At 39.0% G+C, this 17,532-nt stretch overlaps 1 protein-coding gene across 1 annotated transcript in view; it reads right to left on the minus strand.

Moving 5' to 3' along the window:
- The window catches only part of LOC139719410 (ras-related protein Rab-3-like), a 79,542-nt gene that overhangs the window by 18,887 nt on the left and 43,123 nt on the right, over nt 1–17,532 (minus strand). Inside the window, exon 3 of the mRNA XM_071630826.1 lies at nt 569–687. Coding sequence (XP_071486927.1) covers nt 569–687 — 119 coding nt within the window. The remainder of the gene's footprint in view (nt 1–568; nt 688–17,532) is intronic.

Consider the following 17,532-nt stretch of genomic DNA (forward strand, 5'->3'; position numbering starts at 1 on the left):
TAAGGATGGACTGATTTTGCTACAACACACATTTCCAATAGACCCCTGCCAGAGTATACTAGGGACTCGTCCTAAACAGGTCAACAGTGTACTAGCTGTACATTCATGCCACACTGTAGAATTTTTACATCCAAGGTAATTCTATTTGTGGAAAATATTTTCAATTTCTATCTAGGCAGGAATGTCAGTCTTTGATTCTCTATATTGTTGATTACCCTTGCATACCATGGCATTTTTATTCTTTTTTTCCATTTTTGATGAGAATTCTTATACTCTGACCTCCAAACATGAGAGAGTAGTCTCCCTCTGTGGAGAACCAAAACATATCAGAACAGTTTTGATATCTTGAAATATGACAGAATCAATACCATAATGCTTGAAATTAGGAAGGGAAAAGGCGTGTTTACACAGAAATCGGTGATAAAGCTAATACATCTGAACTGTTCCAGCCTTCACAATCCATGGTACCCCATGCTACTGGGTTCAGAGCTCAATATACATGTATATGACTAAGATTTACTGCAATGGCTAAAATACAACTTGCATTAAAAAGGAGACAAAAACTCACCAGTCTTGTACGCTGTTAAATGACTCTTCATTTGTAACGTCATACATCAGGATGAAGCCCATAGCGCCTCTGTAGTAGGCTGTGGTTATTGTACGGTATCTCTCCTGCCCAGCTGTGTCCTGCACATAGAGTATAGATAATGAAATACATGTATACATTCTGTCACAAATGTACACACTAGTAGTTATGTACATATGTATGATGTACTGTATGCATGGCTGTTTTAATGTGTATGTACACAGGTTGACCAGATTCATGGAGAACATTCTACATGGTATAGATATAGTACATACAGGCTGACCAGATCAGTGGAGAATTTTCTAGGTGGTATACAATGTAGATATACAGTACATGCATGTAACAGGAAATACATTATAACTCACTCAATCTAGAATGATTTCACCCTTTCCAGAATTTTCTGGGAAGTGCTTACATATTTGGCTGAGTGAGGCACTGTCCCTGTAGCCCAATGTGATTGGTAGTTATTCTTGGTAATGATGTTTTGTACATAGTTAGGCAGTGAGTCATCCAGGTTTCCTGGAACTTGGACTGGCTAGTAGGTTGGAGAGAGTTATAGAATGTGCTAGAAGGGGGTGAATGGATAGTATATAAGCCAGAGGAATTCTGCAGTAGGCAGAGTACCCAACACCTCTGCTCTGAGAGTTACGTCACTTCTGGCTCTGAAGCGACTTGTTATAGTCAGTCCTGTGTTACCTGCTGACCTGTTATGTTTGTGGAGATACTTGGCCTGGGAGACATTTTGCCTGCAGATAATTAATTTGTCTTCATTGGGGATAGACACCATTTTTGTGTCAATGGACATTACTATGGAAAAGCTGTGACGGGCTGGATTCCTAGCTGGACAATATTAAGTGAATCATCATTCAACGCATCAACTGGACGTGGTCGTCACAACATTTGGACCCTGCACGTTTCGCCGTGGACGTATATCGTGGATTTTACCCCGGATCTATACCGTGGACTATCGTAACCTGTGCCTCTGGAGTTACGTCAGAGGAATCATTCATCGGTGCATCGCGGATCATTCGTTTGTGCATCGAGCATCGTATTTGGACATTTCCAGGGATATTGCGTGTAATGCGTACGTAAGTGATTCCATTACTGACTTATATTTATTTCTATTGATCATTATTGTACTGATGTGAAACCGATTACCAGTCTGTACCTACTATATCACTGTTAATAAACCGCCTGAACATCAGTTGATTGTTTCTTTTGTGCGATCATTCTCGGAGTGATTTTGGTCGTAACAAAATTGGGGGCTTGTCCGGGAAGTGAATTTAAGCCAAAACTTAGAATTTGGAACGTTCCGGAATCCAGAATATTGGTACAGACAAAATACCAGTTGATTTGATTGTTCAATTGCATATTGTGTGTAATACATGAGACAATGTCAATCAGTACAATGGATGTTCAGGCATTTGTTCAGAGGACAGATTTGTCCCTCAAAGATTTGCAAAGGTTACGCAAATGTGATTTGACTGCTATTGCACAGCATTTGAATGTAGATGTTCCACAAGGTGCAAGAAAGGCAGAGATTCTTGACTTAGTAGCTGGTCACATGGAGCTCAAAGAAGAAATCAACATTCCAGATCAAGCTCAAATTTCAGATCAAACACGGCTTGAGCTTGCTAGATTGGAACTGGAGAAAGAGAAGATGAGATTAGAAATAGAAAGAGAGAGGGAAAGAGAACAAAGACAAATGGAAATGAAAGAAAGGGACAAACAAAGAGAAATTGAAATGAAGAAACTTGAAATGGAACAGAAGAAATTTGAAGTGGAGCAACAGGTGAAATTGCGTGAGATGGAAATGGCTCATGCACAGACTGTAAGAACTCAGGAAAGGGCTCCATCTGAATTTGATTTGGCCAAGAACATTCGATTGGTGCCAAAATTTGAAGAAAACAGAGTTGATGCATATTTTGTGTCATTTGAGAAGGTGGCTAACAGTTTGAACTGGCCACAGGAATTTTGGCCCTTGCTCCTTCAAAGTGTGTTTGTCGGCAAAGCAGCTGATGTGTACTCATCTCTCTCTGAAGAGCAATCACGTGACTATGCTACAGTCAAGAAAGCAGTGTTGAATGCTTATGAGTTGGTGCCAGAGGCGTACAGACACAAGTTCAGAAATTCGTACCGCAAACCAGGCCAGACACATGTTGAGTTTGCTCGTGAAAAAGAAATGATGTTTGATAGGTGGTACAGGTCCCTGAAAGTGGATCAGGATTTTGATAACCTACGTGAGGTTGTTCTCTTGGAAGAATTCAAAAAGAGTGTTGCTTTCAGTGTGAGGTCACATTTGGATGATCACAAAGTGACAAGTTTGCATAAAGCAGCCTTGATGGCTGATGAGTATGAGCTGACCCACAGAAATGACAACAGACCACCTTTCAGGAATTTCTCTGGAAATAAGAGAGACAAAAATCAGTCGAGCAGTCCAAAGAATGCTGGTTCTGAAAAGGGCACGAGTTCTGAAACTTCATCGGCACCAAAGCCTCAATCTGACAAAGGGTCCAGTACAAGTGCAAATGTCATCAAATGTTTTCACTGTAACAAGACAGGGCATGTAAAGTCACAGTGTTGGAAGTTGCAAAACAAAACAAAGAAGGACTTGGGATTTGTCATGTCAAAAAGTGTCCTACCCGAAAACAGTGTCCCGTGCAGTGAAACACAGGCCATTGAAAGTCAATCTCCCAAATTCAAAGATAGGCTGAAGCAGGTGGATGAGAGCTATCGTAGCTTTTTGTTTGATGGTGAGGTGACCCCATGTACTTCTGGTGAGGCAGGTAAGCCAGTAGTCATCCTGCGGGATACGGGGGCCTCTCAGTCGTTGATGGTGGATGGTGGTATGACTTTTCCACCAGATAGTGCAGTGAATGCAAAAGTCTTGATTCAGACTGTTGATGGCAGTTATATGTCAGTGCCACTGTATAGAGTGGATTTGAAGTGTGACCTAGTTTCTGGTCCTGTTACTGTTGGAGTTGTTCCTGAGTTGCCCATGGCAGGCATTGACTTTTTGTTGGGGAATGACTTGGCTGGGGACAAGGTGGTTGCGTCTCCAGTTGTTTCGGATAAACCAGTGGTGGTTGCTGAAACTGAGCAGTTGCAGGAGGAGTTTCCTGGGATTTTCCCAGACTGTGTTGTGACTAGGTCTCAGGCTCGTAGAGCTGTTCAAGATGATGCGGATTCTGTTGATGTGGAGGAGAATTCCGGTGTTTGGTTGGCAGAAACCTTTTTCAAGGATTTGAATGATGGGGTTGCTGTATTAGGCTCCAAGGCTAACAGTGATGGGCTGTTTAGCAAGTCTTCCTTGGTTGAAGCACAGCAGGCAGACTCTGAGTTGAAAGGCTTGTCTCAGACGGCGTGTTCTGAGGCTGAGGCTGAAAAGGTCCCTGAGTGCTATTATGTCAAAGATGGCATTTTGATGAGGAAGTGGAGACCTCCCCATAGGCCAGCTGATGAGGATTGGACGGTGGTCCGTCAAGTTGTTGTCCCTCCTAGTTACCGCGGTGAGATCTTGAGGATTGCTCACGAGTTACCAGTTGGCGGCCATTTAGGCGTCAGAAAGACAAAGGATCGGATCATGAGGCATTTCTATTGGCCGGGGTTGAATGTGGATGTGGCTGAGTTTTGTAAGACTTGTCACACATGTCAGGTGGCTGGTAAACCACAGCACTCAGTGAAGCCGGCGCCATTGATTCCGATACCTGCGTTTGAAGAACCATTCAGTCGAGTTCTAGTTGACTGTGTTGGACCTTTGCCTAGGACTAGGTCAGGTCACAAGTACCTCTTGACAATCATGGATATGTCTACACGGTTTCCAGAGGCTATCCCATTGCGAAATATCACTGCTAAGACTGTGGTAGATGCTCTAGTGCAGTTTTTCACTAGGTATGGGTTGCCCAAGGAAGTGCAGTCTGACCAAGGGTCAAATTTCATGTCAGGCATATTTCAAGAGGTGATGTATCGTTTGGGTGTGAAGCAGCTGAAGTCATCAGCTTATCATCCCCAATCCCAAGGTGCGTTGGAGCGCTACCACCAGACCCTAAAGACCATGATTAGGGCATTTTGTGAGGAGTATCCCGAGGATTGGGATAAGGGCATCCCTTTCCTGCTGTTTGCAACGAGGGACTCCCCAAATGAGTCGACGGGTTTCAGCCCATTTGAGTTGGTGTACGGTCATGAAGTCAGGGGCCCACTGAAGCTCATCAAAGAGAAATTCATGACTGAGGATGATGAGGTCCACCTACTTGACTACGTGTCAAAGTTTCGTGAAAGGCTTTCAAAGGCTTGTGAGGTAGCTAGGGAACACTTGAAAGTGTCACAAGACTTTATGAAGAGAAAGGCAGACAAAAATGCCAAAGCCCGAACTTTCAACCCAGGTGACAAAGTTCTTGTACTGCTGCCCATACAAGGTGAACCACTGAAAGCCAAGTTCAGTGGCCCGTACTATGTCAAAAAGAAACTCAATGATGTGAACTATGTGATCAGTACGCCAGACAGACGAAAAGATCAGAGGGTGTGTCATGTAAACATGCTGAAAGAGTACTATGAGAGAAAGGCTAGTCAGCCGGTAGGCGTAGCTCAGGTGGTAGTAGAAGAAGTAGATGAAGAGGGAGAAGCTCAAGATGAGAATGGAAGTGAGCCCTCTAGTGCCAGGTTGTCTAACTCAGAGATGTTAGGGAAAGTAGATGAGGCACTGAACTACCTACCTGATAATCAGAGGAAAGATGTGACTAGTCTGTTACATGAGTACGAAGAATTGTGTAAGGACAAACCAGGCTGCACCCCTCTGGCTGTACATGATGTTGATGTAGGAGATGCTGACCCTATCAAGCAAAACCCTTACAGGTTAAACCCGAGCAAACTGCAAAAAGTAAGGGAAGAGGTTCAATACATGCTAGACAATGACATAATAGAACCGAGTAAAAGCAGTTGGAGCTCCCCAATCGTCATGGTGCCCAAGCCGGATGGGTCTCAAAGATTCTGTATAGATTACAGAAAGGTGAATGCCGTGACGAAAACAGACTCTTTCCCCATTCCCAGACTAGAAGACTGCATTGACAGGGTCGGAAATTCTGCATATGTCAGTAAGATAGACCTTCTAAAGGGATACTGGCAAGTGCCCTTGACCGACAAAGCCAGAGAGATTTCTGCCTTTGCTACACCAGATGGCTTGTTCCAATGCAAAGTAATGCCATTCGGCATGAAAAATGCTCCGGCCACCTTCCAACGGCTGACAAACCAAATCATTGCTGGACTTGACCACTGTGTAGTATACATTGATGACATCCTAGTGTACAGTGACACGTGGGAGGAGCACATTACACACTTGCGGCAACTTTTTGATCGACTCAAGGAGGCCGGATTGGTGATTAATCTGGCAAAGAGTGAATTTGCAAAGGCCAAAGTGGTGTATCTCGGGCATGTAGTCGGTCAGGGACAAGTATTGCCAAGAGAAGCCAAGGTAGAGGCTATACTAGGCTTTCCCATCCCCCAATCCAAGAAGGAGTTGCTCAGATTTCTGGGCATGGCTGGTTTCTACAGGAAATTTGTACCGAATTTCAGCACTGTAGTCACCCCCCTTACAAACCTGCTGAAGGGCAAGGCAAAGTACACCTGGACTGATGAGTGTCAAAGAGCCTTCGAGAAACTAAAGGCAGTCCTTGCTAATGAGCCTGTTTTGGCAGCTCCTGACTTCGCAAAGCCATTCAAGGTGGCAATAGATGCTAGCGATGTAGGAGTGGGAGCGGTTTTGCTCCAAGAAGATGAAGAAGGCACTGAACGACCAGTTAGCTACTTCTCCAAAAAATTGAACACATACCAGAAGAAGTACTCCACAATTGAGAAGGAGGCTCTCAGTCTCATCCTTGCCCTCCAGCAATATGAAGTGTACTTGACAAATAGCAAAGGGGAGATCACGGTCTATACTGACCACAACCCCTTGGTCTTTTTAGACCGGTTCAAAATGAAGAACAACAGGTTGTTCAGATGGAGCATGATGACGCAGCCATATGCACTCAAAATCAAACATGTGGCAGGCAAAAACAATGTAATTGCCGACGCTCTGTCAAGAGTGTAACATGAAGAGAGTATCAAAGGTGAACGGTTTTCACCGCATATCACTCCCAGTGTATGTGTTTCGCATATTCATTAATGTGTGCAAAACAGTATGATATGATTGTATAAGCTCCGAGAATTCAAGCAATATCATTGTAACTGGAATCCATGAAAAGAGAACATGGAGTTAATACATGTGATAGTATGTGATTATTGTTGCTTGACTTGGATTTTACCTCACATTCATTGTAAATAATAATGAGAAATTGTGAAGGTAAAAGAAACCCTTGCTATGGCAAGGCTTTCTTTTTCCCATGGGGGATGGTGTCACAAATGTACACACTAGTAGTTATGTACATATGTATGATGTACTGTATGCATGGCTGTTTTAATGTGTATGTACACAGGTTGACCAGATTCATGGAGAACATTCTACATGGTATAGATATAGTACATACAGGCTGACCAGATCAGTGGAGAATTTTCTAGGTGGTATACAATGTAGATATACAGTACATGCATGTAACAGGAAATACATTATAACTCACTCAATCTAGAATGATTTCACCCTTTCCAGAATTTTCTGGGAAGTGCTTACATATTTGGCTGAGTGAGGCACTGTCCCTGTAGCCCAATGTGATTGGTAGTTATTCTTGGTAATGATGTTTTGTACATAGTTAGGCAGTGAGTCATCCAGGTTTCCTGGAACTTGGACTGGCTAGTAGGTTGGAGAGAGTTATAGAATGTGCTAGAAGGGGGTGAATGGATAGTATATAAGCCAGAGGAATTCTGCAGTAGGCAGAGTACCCAACACCTCTGCTCTGAGAGTTACGTCACTTCTGGCTCTGAAGCGACTTGTTATAGTCAGTCCTGTGTTACCTGCTGACCTGTTATGTTTGTGGAGATACTTGGCCTGGGAGACATTTTGCCTGCAGATAATTAATTTGTCTTCATTGGGGATAGACACCATTTTTGTGTCAATGGACATTACTATGGAAAAGCTGTGACGGGCTGGATTCCTAGCTGGACAATATTAAGTGAATCATCATTCAACGCATCAACTGGACGTGGTCGTCACAACATTTGGACCCTGCACGTTTCGCCGTGGACGTATATCGTGGATTTTACCCCGGATCTATACCGTGGACTATCGTAACCTGTGCCTCTGGAGTTACGTCAGAGGAATCATTCATCGGTGCATCGCGGATCATTCGTTTGTGCATCGAGCATCGTATTTGGACATTTCCAGGGATATTGCGTGTAATGCGTACGTAAGTGATTCCATTACTGACTTATATTTATTTCTATTGATCATTATTGTACTGATGTGAAACCGATTACCAGTCTGTACCTACTATATCACTGTTAATAAACCGCCTGAACATCAGTTGATTGTTTCTTTTGTGCGATCATTCTCGGAGTGATTTTGGTCGTAACAATTCATGAACAAATTGCTAGTCATGTTACCATGCTATCCCTTTCAAAAAAGGGAGAACCTCCAGTCATACATGAATGTTGCGTGGGATACTCCATCATATTATATCAATACCAAGAAAATCATGCATTCATGCATTCTAGCTCCATTGGAATTTGTTGGTTGCATCCAAAGTCACACTCATCTTGTTTGAGACCAGGCACAAAATCAAAGGCAACTACCAGTATTTTTTTAACCAAATAGTGTGTTAAGAATTTAATGTATCTTAAAACAACCATTCTGCACATGGGCAAGTCCAAGATAAGGTCCCCTCAGAAGGCAAAATTTCATCTTTGCTCAATATTGACATGTTTGGTATCATTTTGAAGCTTATGAGTTGAAGTTTTGAGTTCCATGGAGGAAAAAATTATATTACGTAAATTTATGCAAATTTCAAGGGCTTCATTTGCATAAATGTGAAACACAGCGTTACGTATGGGACATTTATAAAAATTCATATTAATTCAAAGGAAAGCAAATTGTATTTGATTAATATGTGGACACAAGAAGTTCATCAAATAGTTAAACTTGGTATGAAAATTTAGGGATTATGCATATGATTATGCAAATTAGCTCGTGTCCTATCATGAGATGTCCCATACGTAACAAATTGAGGTCATTTTTTTAGGTTTTTTCTAAAATTGCTAAGGTTATATTAATGCCCTTTTGGAAAGTTCTAATTTATCGTTTAGAGAAATTAAATACCATAGAAAAAAGAAAAAACAGTAAAAGAAATACTTTTTATTAGGCATTGAAATAATGTTACGTATGGGACAAATGCGTTACGTATGGGACATCCTCATACATAATGCATGTGAATGCATGTAGCTAGCTGGGAAGGTCTCTCAGTACACAAATGGTCAATCATCCTGAAGAAAGCATCCCAACATTGTGGCTACTTTTTGAGTTATAGACACTTTAAACAATACATGTACTTGTCTGAACAATTTTCAGAAAGGGGGAGGGGAAAATGGCAAAATACACAATGAAAAATCAGCATTAAAGGGATGGTATAGTTTTTTGTAGAAATGGGGATTCAGTTTTCAACATTTAATGAGATGATTGGAAACCAATTATATGAATTACTAAAGAGCATACAATCCTAGGACTAGAGGAATTCAAAGTTTAGTGATGGAGATCCAATTTGAAATGGTTGTGATATATATTTAAAAAAATATAAAGTAAAATGAATTTTTTTTTATTGCAAGTGATACACAAATTGTCCTTATTCAGTTTTCAATAATAGCCACGACAAAATTCATGGGCATACATACCGAGGTGTGACTCGAATCAATGACCTGACTGCTAGACAGACATCATATATCTACTCGATCACTGGGGTTCCACGCAGCAGGTATTGCTTTATATTTATAAAAATTAATATTTCTTGTGTCAAGTTGTTTTTTATTGAAACGAAATGGCAAACTGCCCTTCATCAATGGAAATTAACACTTTAAACTATTCAATTTTTCAGTAGTAACTATCCTGATAAAAATAGGGCATACATACTCGGGTTGGTCATAAAAATATAGAATATGATTAAATATGATTATGATGGTAAATATTTGGGGAATATTGTTCCCTTGTCAATGTGGATCAGTATTTGAGTAATTTCAACTGATTCCATTTCAATAATTATGCAAAATTTGTTTATGGGTATTTTGCAAAATTATTTTGCAAAATACCCATAAACATGTCTCTCCACACACTAAACGAATGGGGGACAAAGGGCATGCATACTCGGGTTGGTCATAAAAATATAAAAATATGATTGAATATGATTAGGATGGTGAATATTTGGGGAATATTGTTTCCTTGACAATCTGGATCAGTATTTGAGTAGTTTCAACAGATTTTACTTCAATAATTATGCAAAATACCCATAAACATGGTTCTTCACACACTAAATGAATGGGGGACAAACTGTCCCATACGTAACTGTCCCATACGTAACACGTCATGTCTGTCTTTAATTAGAACCTGTGATTAGAGCTTTTTGCCTAATGACACGAAACTTACCTGTGATAATCTTGAGTGTTGTGACTTTCATCACAGTGAGTTACAAGTTGTAAAATGAAATACTTTCAGAGAGTTTTGAGGTTGAAAAAAATGTTCAAAAAAACAAAATTTTTCTGGTCCCATACGTAACGGCACATATTTTCTCTTCTAAAATATAATTGTGAAGGTCATTTTTCTCCATTTTTTGCATGATTATACTTCTCCTAGATATCAATCACCATGATAAAGTTTAATATGATCAAAAGCCATTAACACTATTTTTCAGGTTATAAAAGTCTCTGAATGTCCCATACGTAACGCGCGCGTTATCTTGGACTTGCCCACTAGTGGATATTTTTGCGAAACTAATTTCTCACGCTTGGCCGGGTGAGAAGAGTTTTGGATGTTTTTAATTCTGCAGAATCAAGACATCAACTACTACAACACATGGCAAACAAAAATATTTGCTTGCTTTTATTTTCACGCTAGTTTCTGGTTGGAAGAAATGCGCAAAAATTTCAACACTGCCAAAATTTCCACTTTTACAGTATTATCATTTCCTTTGAGCTTTATTCTCTAGAGCTGTAATACATAGATACAGTCTTCAATGTGTATTTTCAAACCGCAGTCCATTGTGGAGTAAGTAACACTGACCAAACGAAACTACAAAGATTCTTGCTATCCAATTGGTCAACTGCTAATCACATGACATTTGCTAGAATGTATCATTACACACGGTCGCTGCTGAGCGTGCAATTTTTGTCAAGTCATTGTGGATATTGTAGTCTGTATGACACCACCATTTATACTCCCATTATAGGCTCTTTAATTAACTCATCACATTTCCACATTACAATTTATGCATTTTTTTTTGCTGCATGTACTTGACCAGTCACAAGCACATGCTCAATTACTTACTATTACTTACACTATACTGTCAAAAATTTCAACCATAGGCTTTCCTCATATGATGGTATCAATTACAATATATCATAAAACAACCATTAACCTTTCAAAAAAATGGTGATTTTTGTACCATATTCAGGAATTGGCATACAGTATAAACTACATTTATTGATGTTCAAGATGTCATATTACGCAAATCTATTTTGATGCAAAGCGATGTAGGTATCAATATGCATATATGCATTATATGCATTTATGTATAGATTAAGACAGATGGAAGGATAGGTATAATTTTATGAATGACAAAAGAATAAATAAGATGTATCCATGAACACTGAGTGACAGCAGTTTACATGACAGAATCTGAAAGTCCAGAGAAAGAGTGCTGTACAGGTCATATTATTATAGTAGGCCCACCCTGGAATGAAGCCCACCCTGGAATGAAGCCCACCCTGGCATGGAGCCCACGCCATGAAAGGCATGACCAACCAAGCAGATTATCATCTTCGCATGATTACACAAGACATATAGTATCTCTCCATTCAGTACCTTGAATATTTATATCTAGGGTCTTCTCTGTGTATGCAATTATATACCATCACATTTCAGCTTACCACACAAAATGGATGAATAAGAGTGTGCAATGTTTGTGTGTGTTATTAGGCATGCAAGCTTGCACTTTAAACATTTACAGCCACTGTGACAGACATACAGTCAAAGGGTTTGAGAGAGATGGGCATGGAACAATGTATGAAGTTTCAACAACAGGGAGCTGTCCAAATAGGAATGGAGAATCTACAAATGTGTGTAGCTGCAAAAATCCATTACACTTGTAAACTGCACACCTTGCAACACACTGCTTTTTAGTACCGTAATCTATTGGTAAAAATATCTGGAGCCAAAAGAGAGATGGGTATAGTTTAGAATATCACATTGAGCCTCTGACAGCTGTATGGCTATCACTAATCACTGATATCAAAACATCCACTCAGAAAGTTGGACATTATATATGCAACAGATTTTTAATGCACATAATGTGTGCATCATGGTGCATTAGTTCCCACAACACCCACACATCAAATCATACTCACTAAAAAACACATAACACAGACATCCACAGATGGTATACAAACTTGTAGGGGATAGTCATGAAAGGTACATGTAGGTCCAAGATGGGGAAATAATTTTGAAAAGAGGAATGAAGACAGTCTTATCTTCATATCAATCTTACTAACTCAAGTGAAAACTTACCTCCAGATACTTCTAACTTAATGGACATGTAATATCACGCAATACCCGGTACACTTCATATGTGACAGTGCACCTCAAAACAAACAAAAAGTCGCCAGACATGAATTTTTAGTTAAGACCATATTCTGAAAGAGCAGACTTTAAGCTTTAAAATGATGTATAACTCAAATCAAATGGACTCTCCTAACCTATCTTAATATTGGAAAGAAAGCACAACCTCAGGAAAAGTGTGAACTGAGAAAAGAGGCTTTGAAGTACAGTGTCTATTCAAGCGCTTAATCTTTACCAAACCGTGCTGGCTGTGCGATGAATGGGATAAAAAACAGGAAGTAAACCACTGGAGTAACAACAATGAAGGGATTATCAGATTAAAGTGAAATTAAGCATGCCTCATTAACACATTCTGTCCATAATTAATGCCAACTTTCAAAGCAGTAGCACTATTCTTTCAAAAGTTATTAGAGTTGAAAGTGAAGAGTGTGGACAAGGTTTTTCAGAAATGAAAAAGGGATTCTGAAGACACACCTAATCACACTATTCTATCAAAAATGTTCAAGATAAACTGCTAAAAAACACACTTTCCTGCCCGTTTTATGATACCAAATTTTAGCATAATGTAAAAGAAGACCTGCTCTTTCAGAAAATATGAAAAAGTCAAGTTCGGCTAGGTTGACCCATTTCACTTATTTTCAGTCCTCACGCAAAATCAGTGTGTGCGACTTTATGTTCGTTTTGAGGTGCACTGTCACATATTTACAACATCTGGGTAAAATATAATGTCTTGTCTCTAAAGTCTCACAGTACATCCATGTGAGCCCAGCAATTAAAAGAAAAAGGAAAACATATTTCTTTTGATGTTCAAACCTACGTATACACATTCAAATGACATGAGTAATATCCACTGTCAACCCAAGATCTATTTCAAAATATGTTTCAACTAGCCATGGGGATGAGGATCTTTCAAATTTTCTTTAAAAAGCCCAAGATGGCTAATTAAAGAATACAGTACATCATACTGAGAATGTTTTCAAGTAATATGCAGTAACAGGTCAACACTGCATTAATTGTTGTCATGAACAGGTGGTATGTAACTTACTGATTGCGATACCGGTCACATCTTAATCTCTTTCACATGAAGCGGTTCTTCTTTTACAGGGCACACTACAAGGGTCAGCACTGATGGTCTTCATTTATCTACGTCATATCCCCTCCCCCACCATAGCATGGGATGAACTTACCATAAAAAGAAGTTGGATAACAAAAGTTAGAAGTGATGAACACGAGCAATAAAAAAGACTGTACCAAGTATCAAGTTGCATGTATTAAAGTGTCACATGATTTCACCCACGCTAATATGGCAAACAAGGAGATTTAATGTTCCATAAAGGCAACTTTTTTTTTAATGGCCGCACAATGTGACCCCATGCTTGTATTCTGATGATTTGTGTGTGCTGTGAGCTTGACCACTTTAATGATAGAGAGCATGAATAGCAGCATCTTGTCTTATGGGTAATGATGTTCTCATCTGCTGCATTCCTTTTTCTGTTCGCCCCACCCCAAAAAAAGAAATACAAACACAATAACAAACACATACATACACAAAACATTTAGTAGTTGCGACATACAGTGTATGGCATTAAAGAAGTATGTGAAAAAATGTACTTCATAATTTGTAGAAAGAAACAATACCAATGTGGTTTTTCTGCATCTCAAGACACTCCATATGCTTCCCGATGAAATACCCGAATTAAAGGACAAGTTCACCTTCATAAACATAAGGATTGAGAGAATGTAGCAATATTAGTAGAACACATCATTGAAAGTTTGAGGAAAATCAGACAATCCGTTCAAAAGTTATGAATTTTTGAAGTTTTTGTGCAGTAACCGCTGGATGAGAAGACTACTGCAGTGTATGAATAAACTTAGATGTCACATGCGTACAACAATATAAGGAAAATATAAAGAGAATTTCACAAAATTCCATCTTTTGAAAAAAAGTACACATTCCCCTGACTCGTTACCGACAAATCTTATGGGTAATATTATTCCCCCTCCTTTTAGAAAGAGGCAAGTCAAGTGCTCTTTTATTATGCGAGAAAAGTGAAAATATGTTGAATTTTCTTTTACATTTTCTTTGTACTGTTGTACGCATATGACTCACAAGCTGTAGTAGTCTCCTCATCCAGCGGTTCCAACACAAAAATTTCAAAAATTCATAACTTTTGCATCGATTGTCCAATTTTCCTCAAACTTTCACTGATGTGTTCTACTAATACTGTTGCATTCTCTCAATCCTTATGTTTATGAAGGTGAACTTGTCCTTTAAGATTTGAGAGTAATTTCATAACACCAAAATTTGTTACATTCACTATATAAGGTAGTTTAACAAAGATACTTGAATGGTGAGACTATAATGTCACCTGTCATCTGGTGAATATATTCAGGCTTATTCTATTAATATTAAGCATTCGATGTACAGTGGACTCCTGATATAACGAAAGTCCTCGGGACCGTTGAATATAACTGAACAAATAAACAATAAAGAACAATGTCTGGATAATTTTGCAACCTGAATTTTGCTATAACCGTGTTTGTTATAACGGGGGTGCACTGTAGTATTCCCGCATTCTCTTTCATATCTAATTGAAGATATTCAAACACTTTTTTTTTCAAGCCTCTTTGTATATTTGCATAATAAAAAAGACCACTTTACAGATAACATTGTTTGTGTGACTTTCTAATGGAGTGGATATGCTTTAATTGTGAATTGGTAAAGTTCTGTGAGAGGAAGACAAGAGATGATTTCAAAGGATTCAGTCCAAAGATCTCTGTTATTCTGTGAATTTGAATCACAGAGCTTGATCTTGATAACACTACGATAAAAGTCTGACCAGCACATACATTGTAGCTCACTATCAAAAGCAAGGAATCAATCACAAAGTATGTACATAAAAGGCAAAAAGGACCAGAAGACTTCAAAGGCTTCCAAGTGAATCACTAAGAATGAGTAGTTTGATCATTGCTAAAGACCAGAGGTCATTACTGTCCACTTCACAATTCCTCCCCCTTCTCGTATCCCATCATACACTCTGCCTTCCTCTATCAGGATAGTCAATGGAGCTAATTACCGCTCCCTTTTCAGTCCTACTTTAACATTCATTTCTCCATAATGGATAGTGTTTCTACACCATTACCTAAGCCTGACTCAGCAGAAAATGCAAATATAGCTTGTTTAATCACCCAATTACACACTGGCAGTGACCTTTGATGAATTGTTGCTGGTAGTGCATCCAATGCAAGCCTCAGGAGAACAGAGTCCATGAATGAGTTTTCTTCATCCTTCTTACGGAGCGACAACCTGCATAATTTATGCCTGCGTTGTGAGGGATGGAGGCATAATACATGTAGGGGAAAGCTTTCCAAAGGACACTGTACACCAGCTGCTGTGCTATGCAGTGTCTAATGCTGTTTTTCATTGCCTTGGACTAATAGTTTTCTGGAAATCTCATGTTGTAGGCCAAGTCTATTTTTTTCTCTCAAAGTTTCATAAGAGTACATTTTAAGTACATCCTACACACAAGTTGCCACCCACAAATAATATCTCATCTGATTTTACTAGCATTTTCTTTTTTAATTTCAACAAATTCACTGTGTAATTTTTTGTTTTTAAGACAAAGTAGAAAAATTGACAATGTGATTTCATGACAATATGTATGATATTTATGCACTCTGAGCCTAGAGGAAAAGGTGTGAAAAAAATAATTTAATGTGTATTATGTAATGTGCATGAATTCAATGCACCTTTGGGTAATTAGCACACAATCATTATGATGTACAATGTTTTTGTATAATGTTTAATTTAGACTTTGTCTATCAATAGCATTCATTAAAGGGTGTGTACAGTTCTGGTTGAGGTGAAGATTTAGCTTTTAACGTTTTGTGAGATATTCAGAAACAACTCTATGAGATGTCAAGGAGCATGCAGTTCTAAGGGGTATCACAAGTCTATTCGATGAAAATCGGTTTTGAAATGGCTGAGATATCCAAAAACAAGGTGAAACAAAGAGATTCTAGTAAAGTTGGGGCATGTCGCCTTTTATTATTAGCACTTTTTGGGATATCTAAGCCATTTGAAAACCAATTTTCATCAAATAAACGTTGAATCCTTCTTAGAATTACATGCTCTTTCATATTTCATAAGAGGCTTTTCATTATCTCACCTAGGAATGTTCAAAACTCGATTCCCCACCTCAACCAGTACTGTACAGTCCCTTTAACATAATATATCAAAGCTATTGATAACTATTGCTATAACATTCCCTATATAAATATGTTAAACTGCCATACAAAATGACACAAATATTGTTCTTATTTTCTTGATAAGGAGACGTGGGTTTGTTTTTCAAAGGGAAAAGCAAGTCAGAAAGAAGAATGATAAGATATCATGTCTACAGACAGAATCCCATAAGCACATATTGTTTTTCAAATGGCTATCCTAACTCAAAATAACAGGCATTATTGGCAAGCATTCGTTGCATGCCGAATCCTGCCCTGACAACAATATCTTGACTGTTTATTGCAGAAAACTTCCATTAAGAAGCAGCTATTTATGGGTGGGAGCCTCACTCTCAGGAGATTGTCTTACTCGTCAGGAAAGATCATTCAACCCAGAGTATGTCCCCAAAGCTCAAACCTCAACTTCACTGTGGAAGATGAATTAAATAATATGTGCATCCAAATATTTACATAGAGGCATCCCCAGGGCTCCTGCCTATTTGAATTGGTGAAAGCCCACGCACTCTCTGCAGCTTGCTCTGTGTTTAGCACCAAGATATGGTTACAATACCCTGGAAAACTAAGAGCTGCAAGCACAACAAAGTCTGTGGTTTTCTGATAACCAACTTTCCTCTCAGAATATGAGATCCATCTAAAAAGATTGCCTTCCAACAGCTGGCTTGGTATTTCATGCACACATCATCATCATCATTATCATCATAATACAATATTCATAGTGCTTACCACAGCTCTCCATGCATACCTCATTGCCTGGCTCCAATAGGAAAGATTAGCAGTGTTCATAAACGTTGCTTATAAATCTCTCTTTGATTTTTTTTTGTTTTGATGTTCTGCTCTCTCCTGCATGAAATGTCATGTGAATTAGGATTCACAATAATATTTTCCCCTTGCACCTATTTCTGTAACAGTACTTGACTTTTTTTCTATGGATTTTTGTATTTATTTTCTGAAGTTAAATTGA

Source organism: Diadema antillarum, unplaced genomic scaffold, assembly GCF_040938485.1.
Source record: "Diadema antillarum isolate AM-2024a unplaced genomic scaffold, OU_Dant_1.0 scf00000110, whole genome shotgun sequence".
In the NCBI taxonomy this organism is placed as follows: domain Eukaryota; kingdom Metazoa; phylum Echinodermata; class Echinoidea; order Diadematoida; family Diadematidae; genus Diadema; species Diadema antillarum.